At 43.0% G+C, this 21209-nt stretch overlaps 1 protein-coding gene across 2 annotated transcripts in view; it reads right to left on the reverse strand.

The window, feature by feature from the left end:
- Positions 1-21209, reverse strand: part of ZFR2 (zinc finger RNA binding protein 2) — a 137170-nt gene that overhangs the window by 64609 nt on the left and 51352 nt on the right. For both annotated transcript variants that reach the window (XM_089687463.1, XM_089687464.1), the window contains exons 7-8: positions 8882-9015; positions 3628-3747 (exon numbers count right to left, since the gene is read on the reverse strand). In XM_089687463.1, the coding sequence (XP_089543589.1) occupies positions 3628-3747; positions 8882-9015 (254 nt within the window). The remainder of the gene's footprint in view (positions 1-3627; positions 3748-8881; positions 9016-21209) is intronic.

Raw genomic sequence — 21209 nt, forward strand, 5'->3', positions numbered from 1 at the left:
AATCCAACAGAGACAAAGAGGAACATCTTACCACCTGAGGACACCAAACTAAACTGAGCAGGTTTGCTGGGGGTGGGGTTATAGCTACTGGGTCAGCCCTTTATTTTTTTTTCCCCAAATATTGTGCATCATCCTATAGGCAGCATCATAACTTATCACAAAAAGATTTGTATTTCACTCTATTCAATTCAAAGTTCTACACAGCCCTACCACACAATACAGCATGCTGGCCTTAGATTTCTCTACTGCAGTTAGATCAATACAGCCAGGTCACCGTCCTCTAGTGATGGAGATGGTGCTGTAGATCTTATACATTTCCTCTTGCTCTCTGTCAACATGTTTCTTGTAAGCACATGAGCACTTCAGCACACCCACTTGGCTCCTAATGTTGTCCCTTCCTTTCTCAGCCAAAGTCTACTGTATAGAGGTTTACAAGAAGCTGATGCCAAGTCAAATATAGACACTTACACTATTTGTATTCAAAACACATTGAATGTTACTTGGTTCATTGTCATTTTTAACATCTGCTTGGAGCTCAATTTAAAAAAAAAAAAAAAACGCATAAAAATAATACCCTCCTTGTTTATGATACATATCTCATTATGTGTTAAGTTTTTTTTCCAAGTAGTCCTGGAAACAGTGCCCAAAAAGCAAACAGATAGCAAAGGACTAGCCACCAGTCTTGGTTATAGAAACCAAATAATATAAGTGGTGAAGCGCTCAACTTAAATAATCAAACCTAGTGCAATATCCCCATATATAAATATTAAATCCCTAGTGATATACCAATACACAAATAATACCTCTTAGGTTATGCAAATAATACTGATAAATAATACATAGAAAACTAGTGCAATATCCTCATATATATAAAGAATATATATCCCTGGTGATATAGTGATAACTAATATCTCTTAAACTGTGCAAAAGGTGAAATACATTGATTATTGAAATAAATTAAAATGGTGATGCCACACTGTGCAAAATAATGGCAAAGTGTTCAAATAATGTCACTCCATGCTGCAATAGTGCTCTTCGTGAAAATCTTGACGTGACTCCCCTCAATAGCAGAAATGCCCCCTCACCTTCCACATTCGACCCTTGCGGGTCACAGAGCTTTTTATATATATATCTCTGTCAGATGTTAATCTCCTCCACTGCCTCCACCGACCATGATCCTCCTCCAGGCAGTAAGTACCACTCCAATTACTCCCCTCATGCACCGAACTTTGCCAGATAATACTCTCCTCCACTGCCACCACCGACCAAGATCCTCCTCCAGGCAGTAAGTAATATTCCAATACCCCTCACACAATGGACTCAGACACAGAGCGATTCATATAGAAAGACAAAAGCAGACCTCCATAGTGCAACACTGTTTTAGTAGACTAATCCGATACAGTGAAACATTACACTCACATGTCCTCACAAATCGAAAAGCAGTTTCCCATATGCTATGGGTGTATACAGGAGTCCAAAGATGGCGTCCGAACCCGGAACCGGAAGTACGCGTTGCGCCACGGTCACGTGGCTTCTTCAGGATCCTGAAGAAGCCACGTGACCGTGGCGCAACGCGTCGACGTAGGGGTGACATACTTCCGGTTCCGGGTTCGGACGCCATCTTTGGACTCTTTGGACTCCTGTATACACCCATAGCATATGGGAAACTGCTTTTCGATTTGTGAGGACATGTGAGTGTAATGTTTCACTGTATCGGATTAGTCTACTAAAACAGTGTTGCACTATGGAGGTCTGCTTTTGTCTTTCTATATGAATCGCTCTGTGTCTGAGTCCATTGTGTGAGGGGTATTGGAATATTACTTACTGCCTGGAGGAGGATCTTGGTCGGTGGTGGCAGTGGAGGAGAGTATTATCTGGCAAAGTTCGGTGCATGAGGGGAGTAATTGGAGTGGTACTTACTGCCTGGAGGAGGATCATGGTCGGTGGAGGCAGTGGAGGAGATTAACATCTGACAGAGATATATATATAAAAAGCCCTGTGACCCGCAAGGGTCGAATGTGGAAGGTGAGGGGGCATTTCTGCTATTGAGGGGAGTCACGTCAAGATTTTCACGAAGAGCACTATTGCAGCATGGAGTGACATTATTTGAACACTTTGCCATTATTTTGCACAGTGTGGCATCACCATTTTAATTTATTTCAATAATCAATGTATTTCACCTTTTGCACAGTTTAAGAGATATTAGTTATCACTATATCACCAGGGATATATATTCTTTATATATATGAGGATATTGCACTAGTTTTCTATGTATTATTTATCAGTATTATTTGCATAACCTAAGAGGTATTATTTGTGTATTGGTATATCACTAGGGATTTAATATTTATATATGGGGATATTGCACTAGGTTTGATTATTTAAGTTGAGCGCTTCACCACTTATATTATTTGGTTTCACATATCTTGCGGTATAGAGAATGGGTGATAGCAGCTAACTCACTAGGTCCTGTGGAGCGCAGGGGGATTTCTGTATTTTAGTCTTGGTTATAGGCTCCCTGTGAGCTTTTTCTTATAATGAACTTGCTAGACCTTGCTTGGTTCCATGTTTGTCTGAAAGCAGTTGTAAAGCTAAAATGTTTTTCACCTGAATGCATTCGCCACATTAAGATAAAAAATGTTTTACAGCTTGTTGTCCTCTCCCACCTTCTTAAATACTTACCTGACTCCTCAATCGTTTCAGCACTATGCATGGCTGGATCTCTTCTCTCCTCTCTTCCTCTTCACACAGGAATTCAGGCAGCAGCAGGAGCCATTGGCTGCTGTCAATCAAATGCAGAAGGAAGAGGGAGATGGGGCCAGCCCATGCTGTGTGTGTCTATAAACAAACACAGCTCGTGAGCGAGCACGCAAGTAGCTTGCTACGGGAGCCCATGAAGAAGAGCAGGAGCCAAGATAGCTGGCAGGGGACCCCAAAAAGAGGAGGTTTGGGACCGCTCTGTGCAATACCATTGCACAGAGAAGCTGAATATAACATGTTTATTATTTTAATTTAAAAAAAATTACCTTTAGTAACACTTGAAAGTGGCCATCTTGAGTAAAGTTTTGCATTCTAATGTCAGAGCTGCCCCATGATGACTGCCAATCCCATAACTGGTAAGGAATTATTTAAAAAGTAGCAGAAGTGCAGAAAGCACTGACCCACATAAGCAGAAATATCCTTGCACTGCATGTTCTCAGGTACAACTTACTCATTAGCAAGGAGATAGAACGTTGACCAGCAAAACAGTGACACGGTGCCCTAGATTTAACACTGCAGCTATGAGGTTTAAGGCACAGGAATTCACTGATATTTTTCAGGAATTTAAGACAAAAGATAAATCTTTCAGGCTACCACTTAGGCAGAATCTACAATGTTGGATATAAGCTAGGAAATCTTTACTTTTTAAATTCAGGACAACTTTAAAAGAATCCTTTCCTTTTTGTAATATTTTATTGTTGTTCTTTCCATGACTGGGGGAAAATGAGGACAGGTGACACCTAGGAAAATTCTCATTTTCACTGCATTCAAACTTCCAAACAAACAATTTATTCGAACAGTGTGCTGATGTGCAATTCTTTTTAATAATTCAGTCCATTAAATACTTGGCACTATTAATCCACAAACCTTGTACTGTAGCCTGTGTCGGCGGCCCTTCAGATGCATGTCCCTAGCATTGGTATCATTGAAGCTGCATTCACAAAGTTTACAATGGAATCTCATTGTCTTCCCTTCTTCATTAAGAATCTGCAAAAAATAATGACAAATGTATAATGGTCTCAATTCATTTTTGCCTTTAAAGTGTCTTATTTCCTTTTTATAGTTAAAGTGTACTTATTCCATTTAACTTTTTTTCATTTAGAGCTGATCACCAACTTTTAGGGAAATGTAAATAGTTTGTTTGAACCAAGTTGTTCCAAACAATTACCTTCACTACTAGATGTGCCCACTGTGTGCATTGTATAAACTATATGCAGCCTCAGCTACATTCAGTATACAGCGCTTTGTTCCAGCAGTGCGATGGAATTTCCCATCCCACTCCTGGTAAAAAATTCAGTCAGGCTGAGCACTGCTTAGCTTCTTCTGAATGGCGCAGATCATCAAGTCACCTGTCTGCCTTTGCACCTTACCCAGTCAGAGGAAGCTTTGTATTTATTCGTAGAATACATAGCTTCCCGTGAATAGCTAAGCAGCGCTCTGCCCAACTCAATTTGTTCTGGGTAGTTCTTATTTCACTAAAAGCTGTAGATCAGCTTTAAAGTTCTGTATATCCAAAGCCAAACCTGTATTGGTTTTGGACACGGTGGTTAGGAGTTAGGGCCTCAGGTTTTCCTGATATTGGTATCCCTGTTAGGAAGACATCCAGGTAATCCATGTCACTAAAAGTGAGAGAAAATGCAAACATTTACGTTTTCAACCCAGAACAGGAATTAAGGGGACATCTTCCACTGGTTACACTGTTATATGGTGATGGCATTTCCTTCATTATGGTGACATTTTATCTCACATCCTGTTTCTACTGGTGTGGATGTAATTCTCCCTAATAGGAACATAAAAAAAAAGTGTTTTAACTATTCCCTGCTTTTTAGAACTGGAAAAATGGATTACATTACAAGGCACAGGATCTTAGTCTTAGGCCATTGGTTATATGTGGATTCCTTCAGGTGATTAATAAACAAAGATGCAAGGATAGCCCTGCCCCACTAATTCCCAGCAAACTGCAGTTTTGTAGCAAGCAATAAAGTGTGAATCTTAAAAGGAGTGAAATAAGGAGTGATACAGAGGGGAGGGTCCTGTAACTTGTAATGTGTTTCAAGAAAAGGATTTTACAGAAAAAATCCTATTTTCCTATTAGTACATTACAGAACACAGGAATTTAGTCCTAGCAACACAGAAAACAAATGCCAACACACACCCCAAACAGAAAAAAATGACAAGATTGTTCCCTTATAACATATATATATAAGAAAGGAACTTCCAGCTCACAACATTGTTCCCTCAATGGCTCTGTACTGGCTGAACAAACATTTGGTTGAAAACCATGTGTAAACAACCAACAAAAATGGCCACGGCGACACTTATGGTTAGCGTGCGTGCGTCTTGACGTCACTCCCCTAACACGTTTCGTCACTTCCGGACTTCGTCTGAGTGGTTTTGCGTTTTGCACAGAGTGGAGTGTTGTTATATATATTTAAAAGATAATGCACTATGGGTTTTTCTTTTTACTTTTTTGAGGTTTTCATGGAATATTTAGGATCATTTTCCTTCCAACTGGATTGAAGTGGAAAATTTGGGACCTTGGCACTGGACACATTTGGATTTATTTGAATTTTGGGACATATTTGGGATTGAATTTGATTTGGTCACAACTTTTAATTTAATTGTATTAATTTTGATTGCATTAATTAATTTTATTTGTGGAATTTTATTTTATTTTGGATTTATGTGGTTTATCACAAAAAGGATATGTTATATTGTATACTTTCTAGGGAGAAAGTGTGACTTTTTGGTAGGAGTGGAGGAGAAGGAGGTTATTTGTTTATTGAAAGATTGTTCCCTTGCCTAAGGATCCAGTTCAAAGCAATATTACAGGCCGGCCCAACATCTTCCAAAAGGCAGGGTCTGGGTAAGGCTCCCCATGGCTATGTTGAGAATTCAACTGGTCTGGAACCACGAAGGGCTGCAGTGGCTACGGTGCAGCTAACTGATAAAAGAAACATCTTGGAATATAATTACCCAGAGAGAGAGACCTCCACAGAAGGTCAGCTTCTCTCAGTAGAGGAAAGAGGTCAATTACTGAAGGGCACTAGCAAACAACTAAGGCTAGCTCGGTCTAAGAGGGATGTCACTACAGCCTTCCTTTTTTTTGCAAATGTACAATCACCTGAAGGTCCAAAAAATGTGTATATACTGGCACAAAAAGCAAAACAACACTTGTAAACCGGGGATTAGGTAAGGAACAGTACTGACAGGTTAAACACTTGCCCTCAATAGCCCAATACATGACAAGGAAGTCAGTAGTAAAAACCATAAATATAGTAGACTAGACACAAAGTATTATTCCTAACTAGAATAAAACAACCCTTTAGAACTTGTGGGGACAGGACTTATAGTACTTGTCAGGTGCAGGTAGAAAAGTCTGTTTTCACAAGATATGCTCAGAAGGTCCATGACCAGACAGGGGTTAAATTCCCAGTGCAATAGTGCTGATGTAGCTGGTATTCTTACTGAAGAAAGGAGGCAGAATGCTGTGTAATGATTGGATGGCAGATCAATGGTTTGCACAGAAGAATCCATGGCATGTGCTATTATAGAGCAGCAGCATTCCTTGTGACAGTCAATGTGCAGGCACAATCACGTACATGTATGTCATTGTGCTTGCTTGAGCTAAGGGGGTGCTGTGCACAGCAGATTGTGGATCCTGGTACTCGAAGCCCGGTGATTACATCACAGTTTCAACAAAGCTGTTATGAATTCATTCATAAGAGCTGTGTTTCCTATGCTGTGACTGGCCCACAGCGATCACATGGTACCTGGGCCAATCACAGCACCCTGTACCACGTGATTAGCTGTAACCAATCACAGATCACTAGTGATCACAGCTGTCAAAAATGACAATGATTTTTATTATAATAGCAAAGTGTAAAAAAAAGGTTGGCTAACACCCTCAGAGAAGTACAGTGTTACTATGGTGACACTGAACTAAAAGTATTTAAATTTTTTTAAAAAACATACTATCTCCACTCAGTGTCAATGGTCACCGCCACTCCAATGCTGTAATGCACTGGTGGCAAAAGTGAAAAAAAAATGTATTCAGATTTCTTCCTTTTCAAAAAAATTGTGACCAAGAATTACAACTTTAAAAAACTTGCCATGTCTCTTACTAAATACCTCAGACTGTCTACTTTCCGGGGCCATTGAGGGGGAATTTGTACTGTCCTGGTATTTATGGCCTAGTACACAAAATCGTACAAAAAATATAGCTTTCGAAGCGATCGTACAATAATCTGATCGTTAGTACACAGCTTCGAAATTATCTGAAGGGATAAGCACGAACATATTTCTCGTATGATTACTCTATGGTTTCCTGGGCCATGAAGGCAGCATTCCAGTTGACTACGCTGCATCTAGGTGACCCCTGCAACCTTGTTGGGTCAACAGAGCCTTTATAAGACCCCTGGGTTTTGGCGCACGTTATGAAAGTGACTAGAGTAGGAAAAGAGCACCTGTCTATCAGGGAAAGTGATAGAGTCAGGGAAAGGTTCCTGATGAGTAGAGTCAGGCTAGGGATTTGCAAACTTGTGCTGTAGCCTCCCCTTTTGGACCAAACAGGCCACATTCCTCCCTCTGAAGACAGACACTGTTGGTACAATGTTACCTGCTGCCTCTCTGTCAAGACTAACCGTGAGTGTTACCCTAAGCGGTGTTCTCCCACTGGGGTTGCTTGTGGCTCGCTTCTCTACAGTACAAGATTTGAGTTTTCTGCAACTAGACTCTGTGTCTTTACTGCCACTGCACCTCCTCACAGGTGCAATTTTTACAGAGATGACATAACTGGTTGCTGGGGATGTTTTGAACCCAGTTTTGATGGTGGCAACTGTCATGATGTAAGACTTGCCACTAGTGGGCTTGAAATGGTTCTAGGTGTATATTGTATTGTTGTCATGGTATAATTCAAGGTTCAGGAGAATAAGCGATCACCCAGGGGTTGTCATTGCAGTATTTTGCGAACGGTTCTGTGGAATGGGGTTGTCCCCATTCTCAGACGATGAACCTAGCAGCCAAAATAAGATATGGGGGGCAAATGGGTTTATTTGTCAGATGTCATTGTCCTCCCAGAATGACGCAGTAAGGTTTGCGTGTTTTTATTAACTTTTTATTATTATACTATCAATAAAGTGTCATGCCAGTCACTTGCTAGCTCCTTCCCATGAACCACCCCCTTTTTAAATCTCTGTAAAAGAGTATGTATAGCTTTTTGCCCTCATTATACTACCCATTGGCTTGAAAAAAGGAGCGCTTACCTTTCGAAATGCATTGCCTAGCAACTCGAATAAACCTGGAAGTTTCTTTCCCCACTTTCTCCACAGCTGACACGCTGCTGCTTATATCATTGCTTTACAAAGAGAGATCATTTTGCCTTCCTCACTCTTTTCTCAGCACTACAGGCTTTATCTCTCTCCAAAACAGCCAGTCAGTACTGAGAGTAAGGAGCTGACGCTCTTTACTCCCTCCAATGACAGCTCTGCGGGCTTCTTTTTTATGTAAACCACCAATTTAATATCCAATCATTACTCTGCCTCTTTTCTCCTGCAAAAATCCTTGCTACCGCAGGACCATTACACTGGAAATATAACCCCGCCTGACACTTATCACCTGTGGGTAGATGCAAAACATCCAGCTGTGATTATTTAAAGCATGTGTCCTGTACTGTACAATCTGGAAATTAAATCATTCCGTTTCCAGTCCAGATCATCAACCACCATTTTTCACCTTTTGGTCCTTAACTAGTTCTTCCTTTGAATCCTTTGTCATTAGAAAATTATCACCTGTTTCTCAATTCTCTACCCATTTCACAATGAGCTTCCAGGCACACAACTAGTCATTTTAAAAATAAATTGACTGAGATGCTATGGTTCGAGCAGTTTTTGATATGAGTCTTGTGTGCATCATGAATGTCGAAGATCGACATGTCTGTTATCCTCCCCTCCAATGTACTTCTACCTATGTTGCTTATTTTACAATGACTACTTTTATGCTGCTTTAGGACAGTTTTTTATTTTGTGGAAATTGTTTCCATAGAGCCATCTCTCTATTGTTCTGTTCAAAAAGTCAATAAACACTTTCAAATAATAAAAATAAATTGAAGCTAAAACTATACCTCTTCCACATAACTTTCTCCAACAGGTTTCACAGGATTTCCATAAAACGTATCTTGGGCATCCTTGGGTCCTTCTTCCACCTCTAATATTGATGGGTTTTGCTTGGAACTTGTAGATGAAACTGCAGATGATTCTGGAAAAAAAAAAAAAAACATATAGTGAGGTACTTGCAGATCACCCTGAAGCTTGAAAATCACCACTATGTACTGGAAGCTACCAAACACAACATACACTAATCACTGCTGCCACAGTGCATTATTACTCCATAAATAAATGCATATAAAAATATTTTTAAACAACCCACTAGGTTGTCATCTCAGGAGATGGTCATGATCAAGATAAGTGGAACATCATGACTTGATCAAAATACAGTGAAGGAAATAAGTATTTGATCCCCTGCTGATTTTGAATGTTTGCCCACTCACAAAGAAATGATCAGTACAAAAATCGAATGGTAGGTATATTGTAACACTGAGAGACAGAATAACAACAACAAAAATTCAGAAGAAATGCATGTCTAATAAATTATGCAACTTTCAGCTCCCTCCACAGATTTTCAATCAGATTAAGGTCTGGAGACTGGCTAGGCCACTCCAGGACCTTAATGTGCTTCTTCTTGAGCCACTCCTTTGTCGCCTTGGCCGTGTGTTTTGGGTCATTGTCATGCTGGAACACCCATCCACGACCCATTTTCAATGCCCTGGCTGAGGGAAGAAGGTTCTCACCCAAGATTTGACAGTACATTGCCCTGTCCATCGTCCCTTTGATGCGGTGCAGTTGTCCTGTCCTCCTAGCAGAAAAACACCCCCAAATCAGAATGTTTCCACCACCATGTTTGACAGTTGGGATGGTGTTCTTGGGGTCATAGGCAGCATTCCTTCTCTTCCAAACATGGCGAGTTGAGTTGATGCCAAAGAGCTTGATTTTGGTCTCATCTGATCACAACACTTTCACCCAGTCCTCCTCCGCATCATTCAGATGTTCAGTAGATCCAGTGATATTGGATCAAATACTTATTTCCCTCATGAACATGCAAATCAGTGCATAATTTCTTAGACATGCATTTCTTTTGAATTTTGTGTTGCTATTCTGTCTCTTGGTGTTACAGTACACCTACCATTCGATTTTTAGACTGATCATTTCTTTGTGAGTGGGCAAACATTCAAAATCAGCAGGGGATCAAATATGTATTTTCTTCACTGTAAGTGGAATGTCATGGCTTCGGAGTCTGCAGGCTCCAAGCTATGTTTGTGCAATCCACTGGTGAAGAGGGCAGCAACCACATTTCGTCTTTACTGTTATTGTGCAAACCCCGCTGTCTCCCTCACACTGCAGCTCAGACTCTTCTAAAGAATATTTTGCATAGCACTGCGACACATAAAAAAAAGGTGATGCCACTGCCCATGTGGTAGAAAATGGTGCCTATGCCTGGTAGAAAAAAAGGATTTACATACCTATCAAACTCCCACATGTGCCAGGTATTTGCATAATTTTGGATCATATAAAAATCGCTGCCACCAACCCACTAGTTCTGCTTTTAAGGGAGCCCAGTGCCACAATACTAGCCTGTTCCACATCTGGCTGTGAAGCCATAGACCATATCGTGGCTTGTGTTTTGCCACTACTCCCCATGTTCTAGCATGTACTTTGTTGCTCATATGCAGTGCAGTGATCAGCTCGATCACTGTGCCACAGTGCACCCCATCTCCTTATCAGCTTCTTTATCTATGCACCAGCAATCCGCATCCATATTTTGTCTGTTGCCCGCCCACCACAAAAGTTATTATTGGTATAAAGTATAGTACAATCTGTATAATGTACATTACAAGTACTGTATAATCTGTAGAGCTGTTAAAGTGTCCTTAAATGCAAAAAATAATCGTTCCCCTTTTTTGAAAAGATCAGAAGAGAGAAAATACCTGGTGATCCTCTCAGTGCATATTACATCCTTGCTCAGAGTGGCAACAGTATGCTGGCCTATTCACAGTGTTCCCACCGTTTGTGTATTTTCCATTTCAAGCCCTGCCCTCTTCTTCACCCCTCCCACTAGTCACCCCACATGACACTCCTGCATGTCATATGGGACAGCTACAGCATCATGACTGACCGCAGAGCACTTCTGCAGCGTTCAAATGACTAAGACTTGAAAAAAAAAAATCCATCTAAATATCATTAGCATTATTTAAACAGTTAGTTCACCTTTGAGGGGCAATGATTCTGGGACCCTCACTGAATACAGGTGGGGTGGGGATGTTGATGGGGACCCTGGGGACCCAGACCTAATAAGAGTGAACTCTGGGGACCCAGATGCGAGGGGGAAAAAAATGGGGACCCTAATGCGTCACTGTTGCTGGGAATGGGGATTGTAAAACAATGTATTTTGCTAAATAAAGAATTTAAAAATTCTGTGCCAGTCCAAAGTGCACTTTAGGGCATGGTAGTCCACTTTTATTGAACAAAACGAAAAGTTCACATCAGCTTTCCACAGAGGGACCATTAACACTATTAACATCATTAACATCAACAGAAAATGCAGAGCCACATAACTACATTGTCAGCGGGACTGCTGCTCTTCTTACCAGTCCTTAGCTGTAATGTCCAGCTCTCCTGGTTCACTTAGTCTCTACTTACAGGGCCCTGCTGCACAACCCACTCCTGGCTTCTGGATAGGGGTTCTCCTGACACTGCGCTAGGAGCCCACCTGACTCCTGGAACAAGACCCCCATCTCCGGGCTTGGGCACCTCTTACCCCTGGTTGAAACCTGTCTCCTGACTCCTGGCTGGGACTGTTCTGACCTCTGGGTGAGACCGTTTCCAATGTGGGAGCTGTCTCCAAGCTGGGACCTCTGAGCTATCCTCAGGATTGGCTAAATAAGGCCCCTGCACACATGTATACTCATACAGGCTGCAAGCACCTGGTAAAATCAAGATACAGGATAGAAGGTTCTGCACCACCCAATACACTTTGGAACCTTCAAGCTCCATGCCCTGATCAGGGACTATAGAATCATGAGAAAACCAAAACCACAGCTTTCTCTACTCAGATATGATAGTCTAAAACTCTGCATTAACCCTTAATGCAAATCTTCTCATTTTCGCCTACATTTTCATAATGACAGAGCCTCATACTGTCACAGACCTTAATGTAAGGATGGTGATTCTGGGAACCCTTATATAAAAGGTAAGGAAACTCTGGGGACTCTAAGTGGGGGTGCTTTGGGGACCCCGATTTAAAAAGGAGGGGAATTTGGGGTCTCTAATGAAACATGTTCACCCTGATGTAAAAGGGGGTGAATTTGGGATCCCTAATGAAAGTTGGGGCCTGTGGACACTCTGTAAGAGTTTAGTTTTCTAAAAGTAGTAATTAGTACAGGAATTGGGACTCATCTGAGGTAGGACAGTTCAAGAATTGGGCTGATCTGAGAAGTGAAGGTGCAGGAAATGGGATCGATTTGAGGTGTGAAGGTGCAGAAATTGGGACAGATCTAAGGTATGAAGGTGCAGGAATTGGGATAGATCTGAGGTATGAAGGTGCAGGAATTGGGACAGATCTGAGGTGTGATGGTGCAGGAATTGGGACAGATCTGAGGTGTGATGGTGCAGGAATTGGGACAGATCTGAGGTGTGATGGTGCAGGAATTGGGACCAATCTGAGGTGTTAAGGTGCAGGAATTGAGGCTAATCTGAGGTGTGAAGGGTACAGAAACTGGGGCTGACCTGAAATGTGAAGGTTCAGGAATTGGGTCTGATGGTGCAGGAATTGAGTCTGATGGTGTAGGAATTGCGGTTGATATGGTGCCTGAAGGTGCAAGCATTGGGGTGATGTGAGGTGTGAAGGAGGAGAAACTGAGGCTGATCTGAGATTAAAAGGTACATGCATTGGGGCTCATTTGAGTTCTGAAGGTGCAGTAATTGGACCTGATCTGCGGTATGAAGGTGCAGGAATTAGGGGTGATGTGAGGTGTGAAAGTTAGGAATCAGGCTGATATGAGGTGTGAAGGTACAGCAACTGGGCTGATTGAAGGTCTGATGGTGCAGGATTGAGGATGATCTGAGGTGCAAAGGTGCAGGAATCAGGACTGATCTGAGATATGAAGGTGCAGGAAGTGGGGTGATCTGAGGTGTGAAGGAGCATAAATTAGGGCTGATCTGATATGTGCAGATGCAGCAACTGGGGCTGATCTAAGGTCTGAAGGTGCAGGAACAGGGGCTGATCTGAGGTGTGAAGGTGCAGGAATTGGTGTGAACTAAGGTGTAAAAGTGCAGGATTTTGGGTGATCTGAGGTGTAATGTTGCAGGAATTGAACTGATCTGAGGTGTGAAGGTGTAAGATTTGGGGTGATCAAAGGTGTGGCAGTGAAGCAATTGGACTGATCTGAGGTGTAAAGGTGCAGGATATGGAGTGATTAGAGGCAAGATGGTGCAGGAATTGGGCTAATCTAATGTGTGAAGGTGCAGAAATTGGGGCTGATCTGAGATCTGAAGGTACAGAAATTGGGTCTGATCTGAGAGAGCTTTATTAGAATAACCACTATAACCTCACAGTTTATTTCTAGAAATGTACAGGAATTGGGGCTGATGTGAGGTGTGCAGGTGCAGGAACTGAGTCTAATGAGAGGTATGAAGGTGCAGGATTTGGAGTGATCTGAGGTGTGATGGTGCAGAAATTGTGGTGTTCTGAGGTGTGAAGGTGCAGAAATTGGGATTGATCTGAGAGAACTTTATTAGGATGACTGCTTTTACCTCACACTATTTCCAACTGTGTATTAAGCAGAAATCCTTGACTGGCATATTCAGTTCAACCTTACCGTAATTACCTTGCAGCACACCTGTTATATGGATAAGCTACCATTTACTTTACCACTTACAGTTCTCTGAAAGTGCAATATTCATTTCTTACTATTATTCAAGTCGTTTACAGCATTTTTCCTTTTTCCTGATTGAGAGTGTGAAGTTGACATTTTTTTTTATGTAGATGGAACTCTCAATTTCTTTGAAAGTATTTTTCACAAAGTATGAGAAAGGGCTCTTTACAAGAAAGGGCTGCTAGATCAGGGACACTTCTAACAGATGTGATGGTCACCAAAAAGGCTACTTTACATACAAGGACTTCTAAGGGAAAATCCCTGATGGGTTCAAAGGGTGGTTTCTGCAAGGTAAATAGAACTAAGTTAAAGTCTCAGGGAAGCACAGGGTGCTGCAAAGGGGGCCTGATATAAGAAACACCTTGAACAAAAGTTTTCATAAGGGAATAAGAAGCCAAAGGCCGTTGAAAAAGGATGAGGCTGAATCTTGCCCCTTCAGGGTGTTGAGATAGATTCAGGTCAAGACTTGTTTATATGAAGGCGCAGATGCGAGGCACAGAGTAATCTCACACCATGCAAAATAAGATTTCCAGGTACAATAGCAAATCTTCCTGGAAGTCTTTTCTTGCTTTTTTCAAGGTAGGAAACACAGGCTCAGAAGTACTCTATCCGTTGGGTTTCAAAAGCAATGCCGCTGGGTTGAATAGAGGGCCTTGGGATAGAAGATCTGGCCTGCTGAGAGAATGCCAGGAATCATCTGCAAGAAGCATGAGTATGGCTTTGTATCAGGTTCTTCTGGGCCAGTTTGGTGGCAGAAGAATAACAGTCTTCCTTTCTTGTCCTATTTTGTGGAGCAGGGGAGCTAGAGAATCCTTGGTTCATGGCTACAAACAGAGGTAGCTTGTTGTTGCATCTGGGAGGTTAGGATGTCCACATCCGGAGTCCCCAGTTTTTGGCATATCAAACTGAACATATCTGGATGAAGAGCCCATTCCCCTTGGTTTAAGTGTGGAGGTGTAGATAATCCACCTGCCATGTGGGCCACAAAAATCACTGGGAAGTGAGGTTTTGGATCAGGTTTGCTTCCTCCAACACAATAAGGCTGCTCGTGCCTCCTTGATAGTTGATATATGCTACTGTGGTGGCAATATGTGACTGTACCCAAATGGGAAGGGGGGGGGGGGGGTTTGGTCTCTTTGAAAGGATAGTCCAGTGTTGGGGGGACAGCCTGAGAGCTCTAAATTTCAAGATGCTGATGGAGAGTTTAGCTTCTTCTCTGTCAAGGATTGGAAGACTCCCCTCCCCAAACTAACAGACTTGCATCTGTTGTAAGAACCTTCCAATTGTAGACAGGAAGGATTTTCCTACTAGTAAGAGTCGAAGTGGTAATCCACCAGAACAAGGTATTTCATGTTTGGGGGGAAAATGAGCATAGGTAGATCCAGGGAAAGAGCCTGTTTTTTCCATGCTGATAGGATGTTTAAAGGATAAGTTCAAATGTCGTAACATGTGACACCCCCAGAGTCCCTGTTTTGACAGCGAGCGGGGGATGTCCTCCCCACGCTTGCTGTCGCAATCTACAAAATAAAAAAAACTCGGCTGTACAGAGATTCGCCCACTCAGTTGCATCATTAAATCACAAACGTCATTCTGTGAATGGGAAAACTACATGTTCCGACAGCCTTTGTGGCTGCCGGCTTGTAGTTCCCAATGAACTACCAGAGCGCTGTTGATCGCTCTAGATAGTATACTTAGCTTCCTGTCAGAGTGTAACTGCCTGCCCATATTTAAGATAAGGGCAGACAGATACACAGACAGTCTGCAGGACCATGGCATTGCAATGCTTTACAGATCCTTGACCTGTTGGTGCCAACGGTACGCAAATATGCAGCCTTTTGGCGGCTGGGCCTTGATGTCGAGCGGCCGCATATCTGTGAGCCAAAAGTAAACAAACGTGCCGAGAGTGCACAGGCTCACGGCACATTTACCGGCGCCTCAAGGGAAGATCTTGATTTCAATCTGGACCATTTTGATCATGTGACTGCTGTGACAGCCAATCACGGCAGTCACATGACCCTAACACACACAAACACACATGGGCATCAAACCCACCTTAAAGGGCCAGGAGGCGCCGGCGCCACAGGGTTAACAAAAAGAAAATGAATGCATTTGCATAATTGCAAAACAAAAAAAATGTGCATGTATTTTTTTTTTTTTAAATTAACTTTTCCTTTAACTTTTGAGTTCTTAAATGGAATTGAGCAAAATGTACTGCTTCAAAAGGAGGCCACTATTAACCAGTTGCTGCCCGGCCTATAAACAGATGGCGGCCGGGCGAACAGCTCGTCCCTCCGGATGGACGCCATATGGCGTCCATTCCGGAACACACATTGCTGAGAGCTGTAAGTTAACGGAATCCTTCAGAAGAAGGTCATGTAGATAACCTGTCAACTGGATACCCCGAATTCTGAGAGAGGCAAGCAAAGGTGCTAACATCTTTGTAGAGTACCTTATAAAGGCTCTAGGTGGAAGTGGCATTAAAGTGTGGCGTTAACAGTGGTGTGATGTAACCCCTGGTTTACGTGAGATTGAATTACCTGAGTGGTTGAATTTTAGTGCCAAATTTGAAAAGTTTACACTGTGCATACAGTTCAAACATTGCCCCCCCCCCCTTTAGGAACTGGGTTTCACTGCAATGGAATACAGCCCTTGACCAGACCCTGTAACTAACTCAACGCATTGGACTAGGTACCAACTTACAGGGCCCTGCTGCACAACCCACTCCTGGCTTCTGGATAGGGGTTCTCCTGACACTGCGCTAGGAGCCCACCTGACTCCTGGAACAAGACCCCCATCTCTGGGCTTGGGCACCTCTTACCCCTGGTTGAAACCTGTCTCCTGACTCCTGGCTGGGACTGTTCTGACCTCTGGGTGAGACCGTTTCCAATGTGGGAGCTGTCTCCAAGCTGGGACCTCTGAGCTATCCTCAGGATTGGCTAAATAAGGCCCCTGCACACATGTATACTCATACAGGCTGCAAGCACCTGGTAAAATCAAGATACAGGATAGAAGGTTCTGCACCACCCAATACACTTTGGAACCTTCAAGCTCCATGCCCTGATCAGGGACTATAGAATCATGAGAAAACCAAAACCACAGCTTTCTCTACTCAGATATGATAGTCTAAAACTCTGCATTAACCCTTAATGCAAATCTTCTCATTTTCGCCTACATTTTCATAATGACAGAGCCTCATACTGTCACAGACCTTAATGTAAGGATGGTGATTCTGGGAACCCTTATATAAAAGGTAAGGAAACTCTGGGGACTCTAAGTGGGGGTGCTTTGGGGACCCCGATTTAAAAAGGAGGGGAATTTGGGGTCTCTAATGAAACATGTTCACCCTGATGTAAAAGGGGGTGAATTTGGGATCCCTAATGAAAGTTGGGGCCTGTGGACACTCTGTAAGAGTTTAGTTTTCTAAAAGTAGTAATTAGTACAGGAATTGGGACTCATCTGAGGTAGGACAGTTCAAGAATTGGGCTGATCTGAGAAGTGAAGGTGCAGGAAATGGGATCGATTTGAGGTGTGAAGGTGCAGAAATTGGGACAGATCTAAGGTATGAAGGTGCAGGAATTGGGATAGATCTGAGGTATGAAGGTGCAGGAATTGGGACAGATCTGAGGTGTGATGGTGCAGGAATTGGGACAGATCTGAGGTGTGATGGTGCAGGAATTGGGACAGATCTGAGGTGTGATGGTGCAGGAATTGGGACCAATCTGAGGTGTTAAGGTGCAGGAATTGAGGCTAATCTGAGGTGTGAAGGGTACAGAAACTGGGGCTGACCTGAAATGTGAAGGTTCAGGAATTGGGTCTGATGGTGCAGGAATTGAGTCTGATGGTGTAGGAATTGCGGTTGATATGGTGCCTGAAGGTGCAAGCATTGGGGTGATGTGAGGTGTGAAGGAGGAGAAACTGAGGCTGATCTGAGATTAAAAGGTACATGCATTGGGGCTCATTTGAGTTCTGAAGGTGCAGTAATTGGACCTGATCTGCGGTATGAAGGTGCAGGAATTAGGGGTGATGTGAGGTGTGAAAGTTAGGAATCAGGCTGATATGAGGTGTGAAGGTACAGCAACTGGGCTGATTGAAGGTCTGATGGTGCAGGATTGAGGATGATCTGAGGTGCAAAGGTGCAGGAATCAGGACTGATCTGAGATATGAAGGTGCAGGAAGTGGGGTGATCTGAGGTGTGAAGGAGCATAAATTAGGGCTGATCTGATATGTGCAGATGCAGCAACTGGGGCTGATCTAAGGTCTGAAGGTGCAGGAACAGGGGCTGATCTGAGGTGTGAAGGTGCAGGAATTGGTGTGAACTAAGGTGTAAAAGTGCAGGATTTTGGGTGATCTGAGGTGTAATGTTGCAGGAATTGAACTGATCTGAGGTGTGAAGGTGTAAGATTTGGGGTGATCAAAGGTGTGGCAGTGAAGCAATTGGACTGATCTGAGGTGTAAAGGTGCAGGATATGGAGTGATTAGAGGCAAGATGGTGCAGGAATTGGGCTAATCTAATGTGTGAAGGTGCAGAAATTGGGGCTGATCTGAGATCTGAAGGTACAGAAATTGGGTCTGATCTGAGAGAGCTTTATTAGAATAACCACTATAACCTCACAGTTTATTTCTAGAAATGTACAGGAATTGGGGCTGATGTGAGGTGTGCAGGTGCAGGAACTGAGTCTAATGAGAGGTATGAAGGTGCAGGATTTGGAGTGATCTGAGGTGTGATGGTGCAGAAATTGTGGTGTTCTGAGGTGTGAAGGTGCAGAAATTGGGATTGATCTGAGAGAACTTTATTAGGATGACTGCTTTTACCTCACACTATTTCCAACTGTGTATTAAGCAGAAATCCTTGACTGGCATATTCAGTTCAACCTTACCGTAATTACCTTGCAGCACACCTGTTATATGGATAAGCTACCATTTACTTTACCACTTACAGTTCTCTGAAAGTGCAATATTCATTTCTTACTATTATTCAAGTCGTTTACAGCATTTTTCCTTTTTCCTGATTGAGAGTGTGAAGTTGACATTTTTTTTTATGTAGATGGAACTCTCAATTTCTTTGAAAGTATTTTTCACAAAGTATGAGAAAGGGCTCTTTACAAGAAAGGGCTGCTAGATCAGGGACACTTCTAACAGATGTGATGGTCACCAAAAAGGCTACTTTACATACAAGGACTTCTAAGGGAAAATCCCTGATGGGTTCAAAGGGTGGTTTCTGCAAGGTAAATAGAACTAAGTTAAAGTCTCAGGGAAGCACAGGGTGCTGCAAAGGGGGCCTGATATAAGAAACACCTTGAACAAAAGTTTTCATAAGGGAATAAGAAGCCAAAGGCCGTTGAAAAAGGATGAGGCTGAATCTTGCCCCTTCAGGGTGTTGAGATAGATTCAGGTCAAGACTTGTTTATATGAAGGCGCAGATGCGAGGCACAGAGTAATCTCACACCATGCAAAATAAGATTTCCAGGTACAATAGCAAATCTTCCTGGAAGTCTTTTCTTGCTTTTTTCAAGGTAGGAAACACAGGCTCAGAAGTACTCTATCCGTTGGGTTTCAAAAGCAATGCCGCTGGGTTGAATAGAGGGCCTTGGGATAGAAGATCTGGCCTGCTGAGAGAATGCCAGGAATCATCTGCAAGAAGCATGAGTATGGCTTTGTATCAGGTTCTTCTGGGCCAGTTTGGTGGCAGAAGAATAACAGTCTTCCTTTCTTGTCCTATTTTGTGGAGCAGGGGAGCTAGAGAATCCTTGGTTCATGGCTACAAACAGAGGTAGCTTGTTGTTGCATCTGGGAGGTTAGGATGTCCACATCCGGAGTCCCCAGTTTTTGGCATATCAAACTGAACATATCTGGATGAAGAGCCCATTCCCCTTGGTTTAAGTGTGGAGGTGTAGATAATCCACCTGCCATGTGGGCCACAAAAATCACTGGGAAGTGAGGTTTTGGATCAGGTTTGCTTCCTCCAACACAATAAGGCTGCTCGTGCCTCCTTGATAGTTGATATATGCTACTGTGGTGGCAATATGTGACTGTACCCAAATGGGAAGGGGGGGGGGGGGGTTGGTCTCTTTGAAAGGATAGTCCAGTGTTGGGGGGACAGCCTGAGAGCTCTAAATTTCAAGATGCTGATGGAGAGTTTAGCTTCTTCTCTGTCAAGGATTGGAAGACTCCCCTCCCCAAACTAACAGACTTGCATCTGTTGTAAGAACCTTCCAATTGTAGACAGGAAGGATTTTCCTACTAGTAAGAGTCGAAGTGGTAATCCACCAGAACAAGGTATTTCATGTTTGGGGGGAAAATGAGCATAGGTAGATCCAGGGAAAGAGCCTGTTTTTTCCATGCTGATAGGATGTTTAAAGGATAAGTTCAAATGTCGTAACATGTGACACCCCCAGAGTCCCTGTTTTGACAGCGAGCGGGGGATGTCCTCCCCACGCTTGCTGTCGCAATCTACAAAATAAAAAAAACTCGGCTGTACAGAGATTCGCCCACTCAGTTGCATCATTAAATCACAAACGTCATTCTGTGAATGGGAAAACTACATGTTCCGACAGCCTTTGTGGCTGCCGGCTTGTAGTTCCCAATGAACTACCAGAGCGCTGTTGATCGCTCTAGATAGTATACTTAGCTTCCTGTCAGAGTGTAACTGCCTGCCCATATTTAAGATAAGGGCAGACAGATACACCGACAGTCTGCAGGACCATGGCATTGCAATGCTTTACAGATCCTTGACCTGTTGGTGCCAACGGTACGCAAATATGCAGCCTTTTGGCGGCTGGGCCTTGATGTCGAGCGGCTGCATATCTGTGAGCCAAAAGTAAACAAACGTGCCGAGAGTGCACAGGCTCACGGCACATTTACCGGCGCCTCAAGGGAAGATCTTGATTTCAATCTGGACCATTTTGATCATGCGACTGCTGTGACAGCCAATCACGGCAGTCACATGACCCTAACACACACAAACACACATGGGCATCAAACCCACCTTAAAGGGCCAGGAGGCGCCGGCGCCACAGGGTTAACAAAAAGAAAATGAATGCATTTGCATAATTGCAAAACAAAAAAAATGTGCATGTATTTTTTTTTTTTTAAATTAACTTTTCCTTTAACTTTTGAGTTCTTAAATGGAATTGAGCAAAATGTACTGCTTCAAAAGGAGGCCACTATTAACCAGTTGCTGCCCGGCCTATAAACAGATGGCGGCCGGGCGAACAGCTCGTCCCTCCGGATGGACGCCATATGGCGTCCATTCCGGAACACACATTGCTGAGAGCTGTAAGTTAACGGAATCCTTCAGAAGAAGGTCATGTAGATAACCTGTCAACTGGATACCCCGAATTCTGAGAGAGGCAAGCAAAGGTGCTAACATCTTTGTAGAGTACCTTATAAAGGCTCTAGGTGGAAGTGGCATTAAAGTGTGGCGTTAACAGTGGTGTGATGTAACCCCTGGTTTACGTGAGAT

This window comes from Staurois parvus, unplaced genomic scaffold (genome assembly GCF_062004578.1).
Source record: "Staurois parvus isolate SC_StPar_1 unplaced genomic scaffold, SC_StPar_1.0 ptg000425l, whole genome shotgun sequence".
Taxonomy (NCBI): Eukaryota; Metazoa; Chordata; class Amphibia; order Anura; family Ranidae; genus Staurois; species Staurois parvus.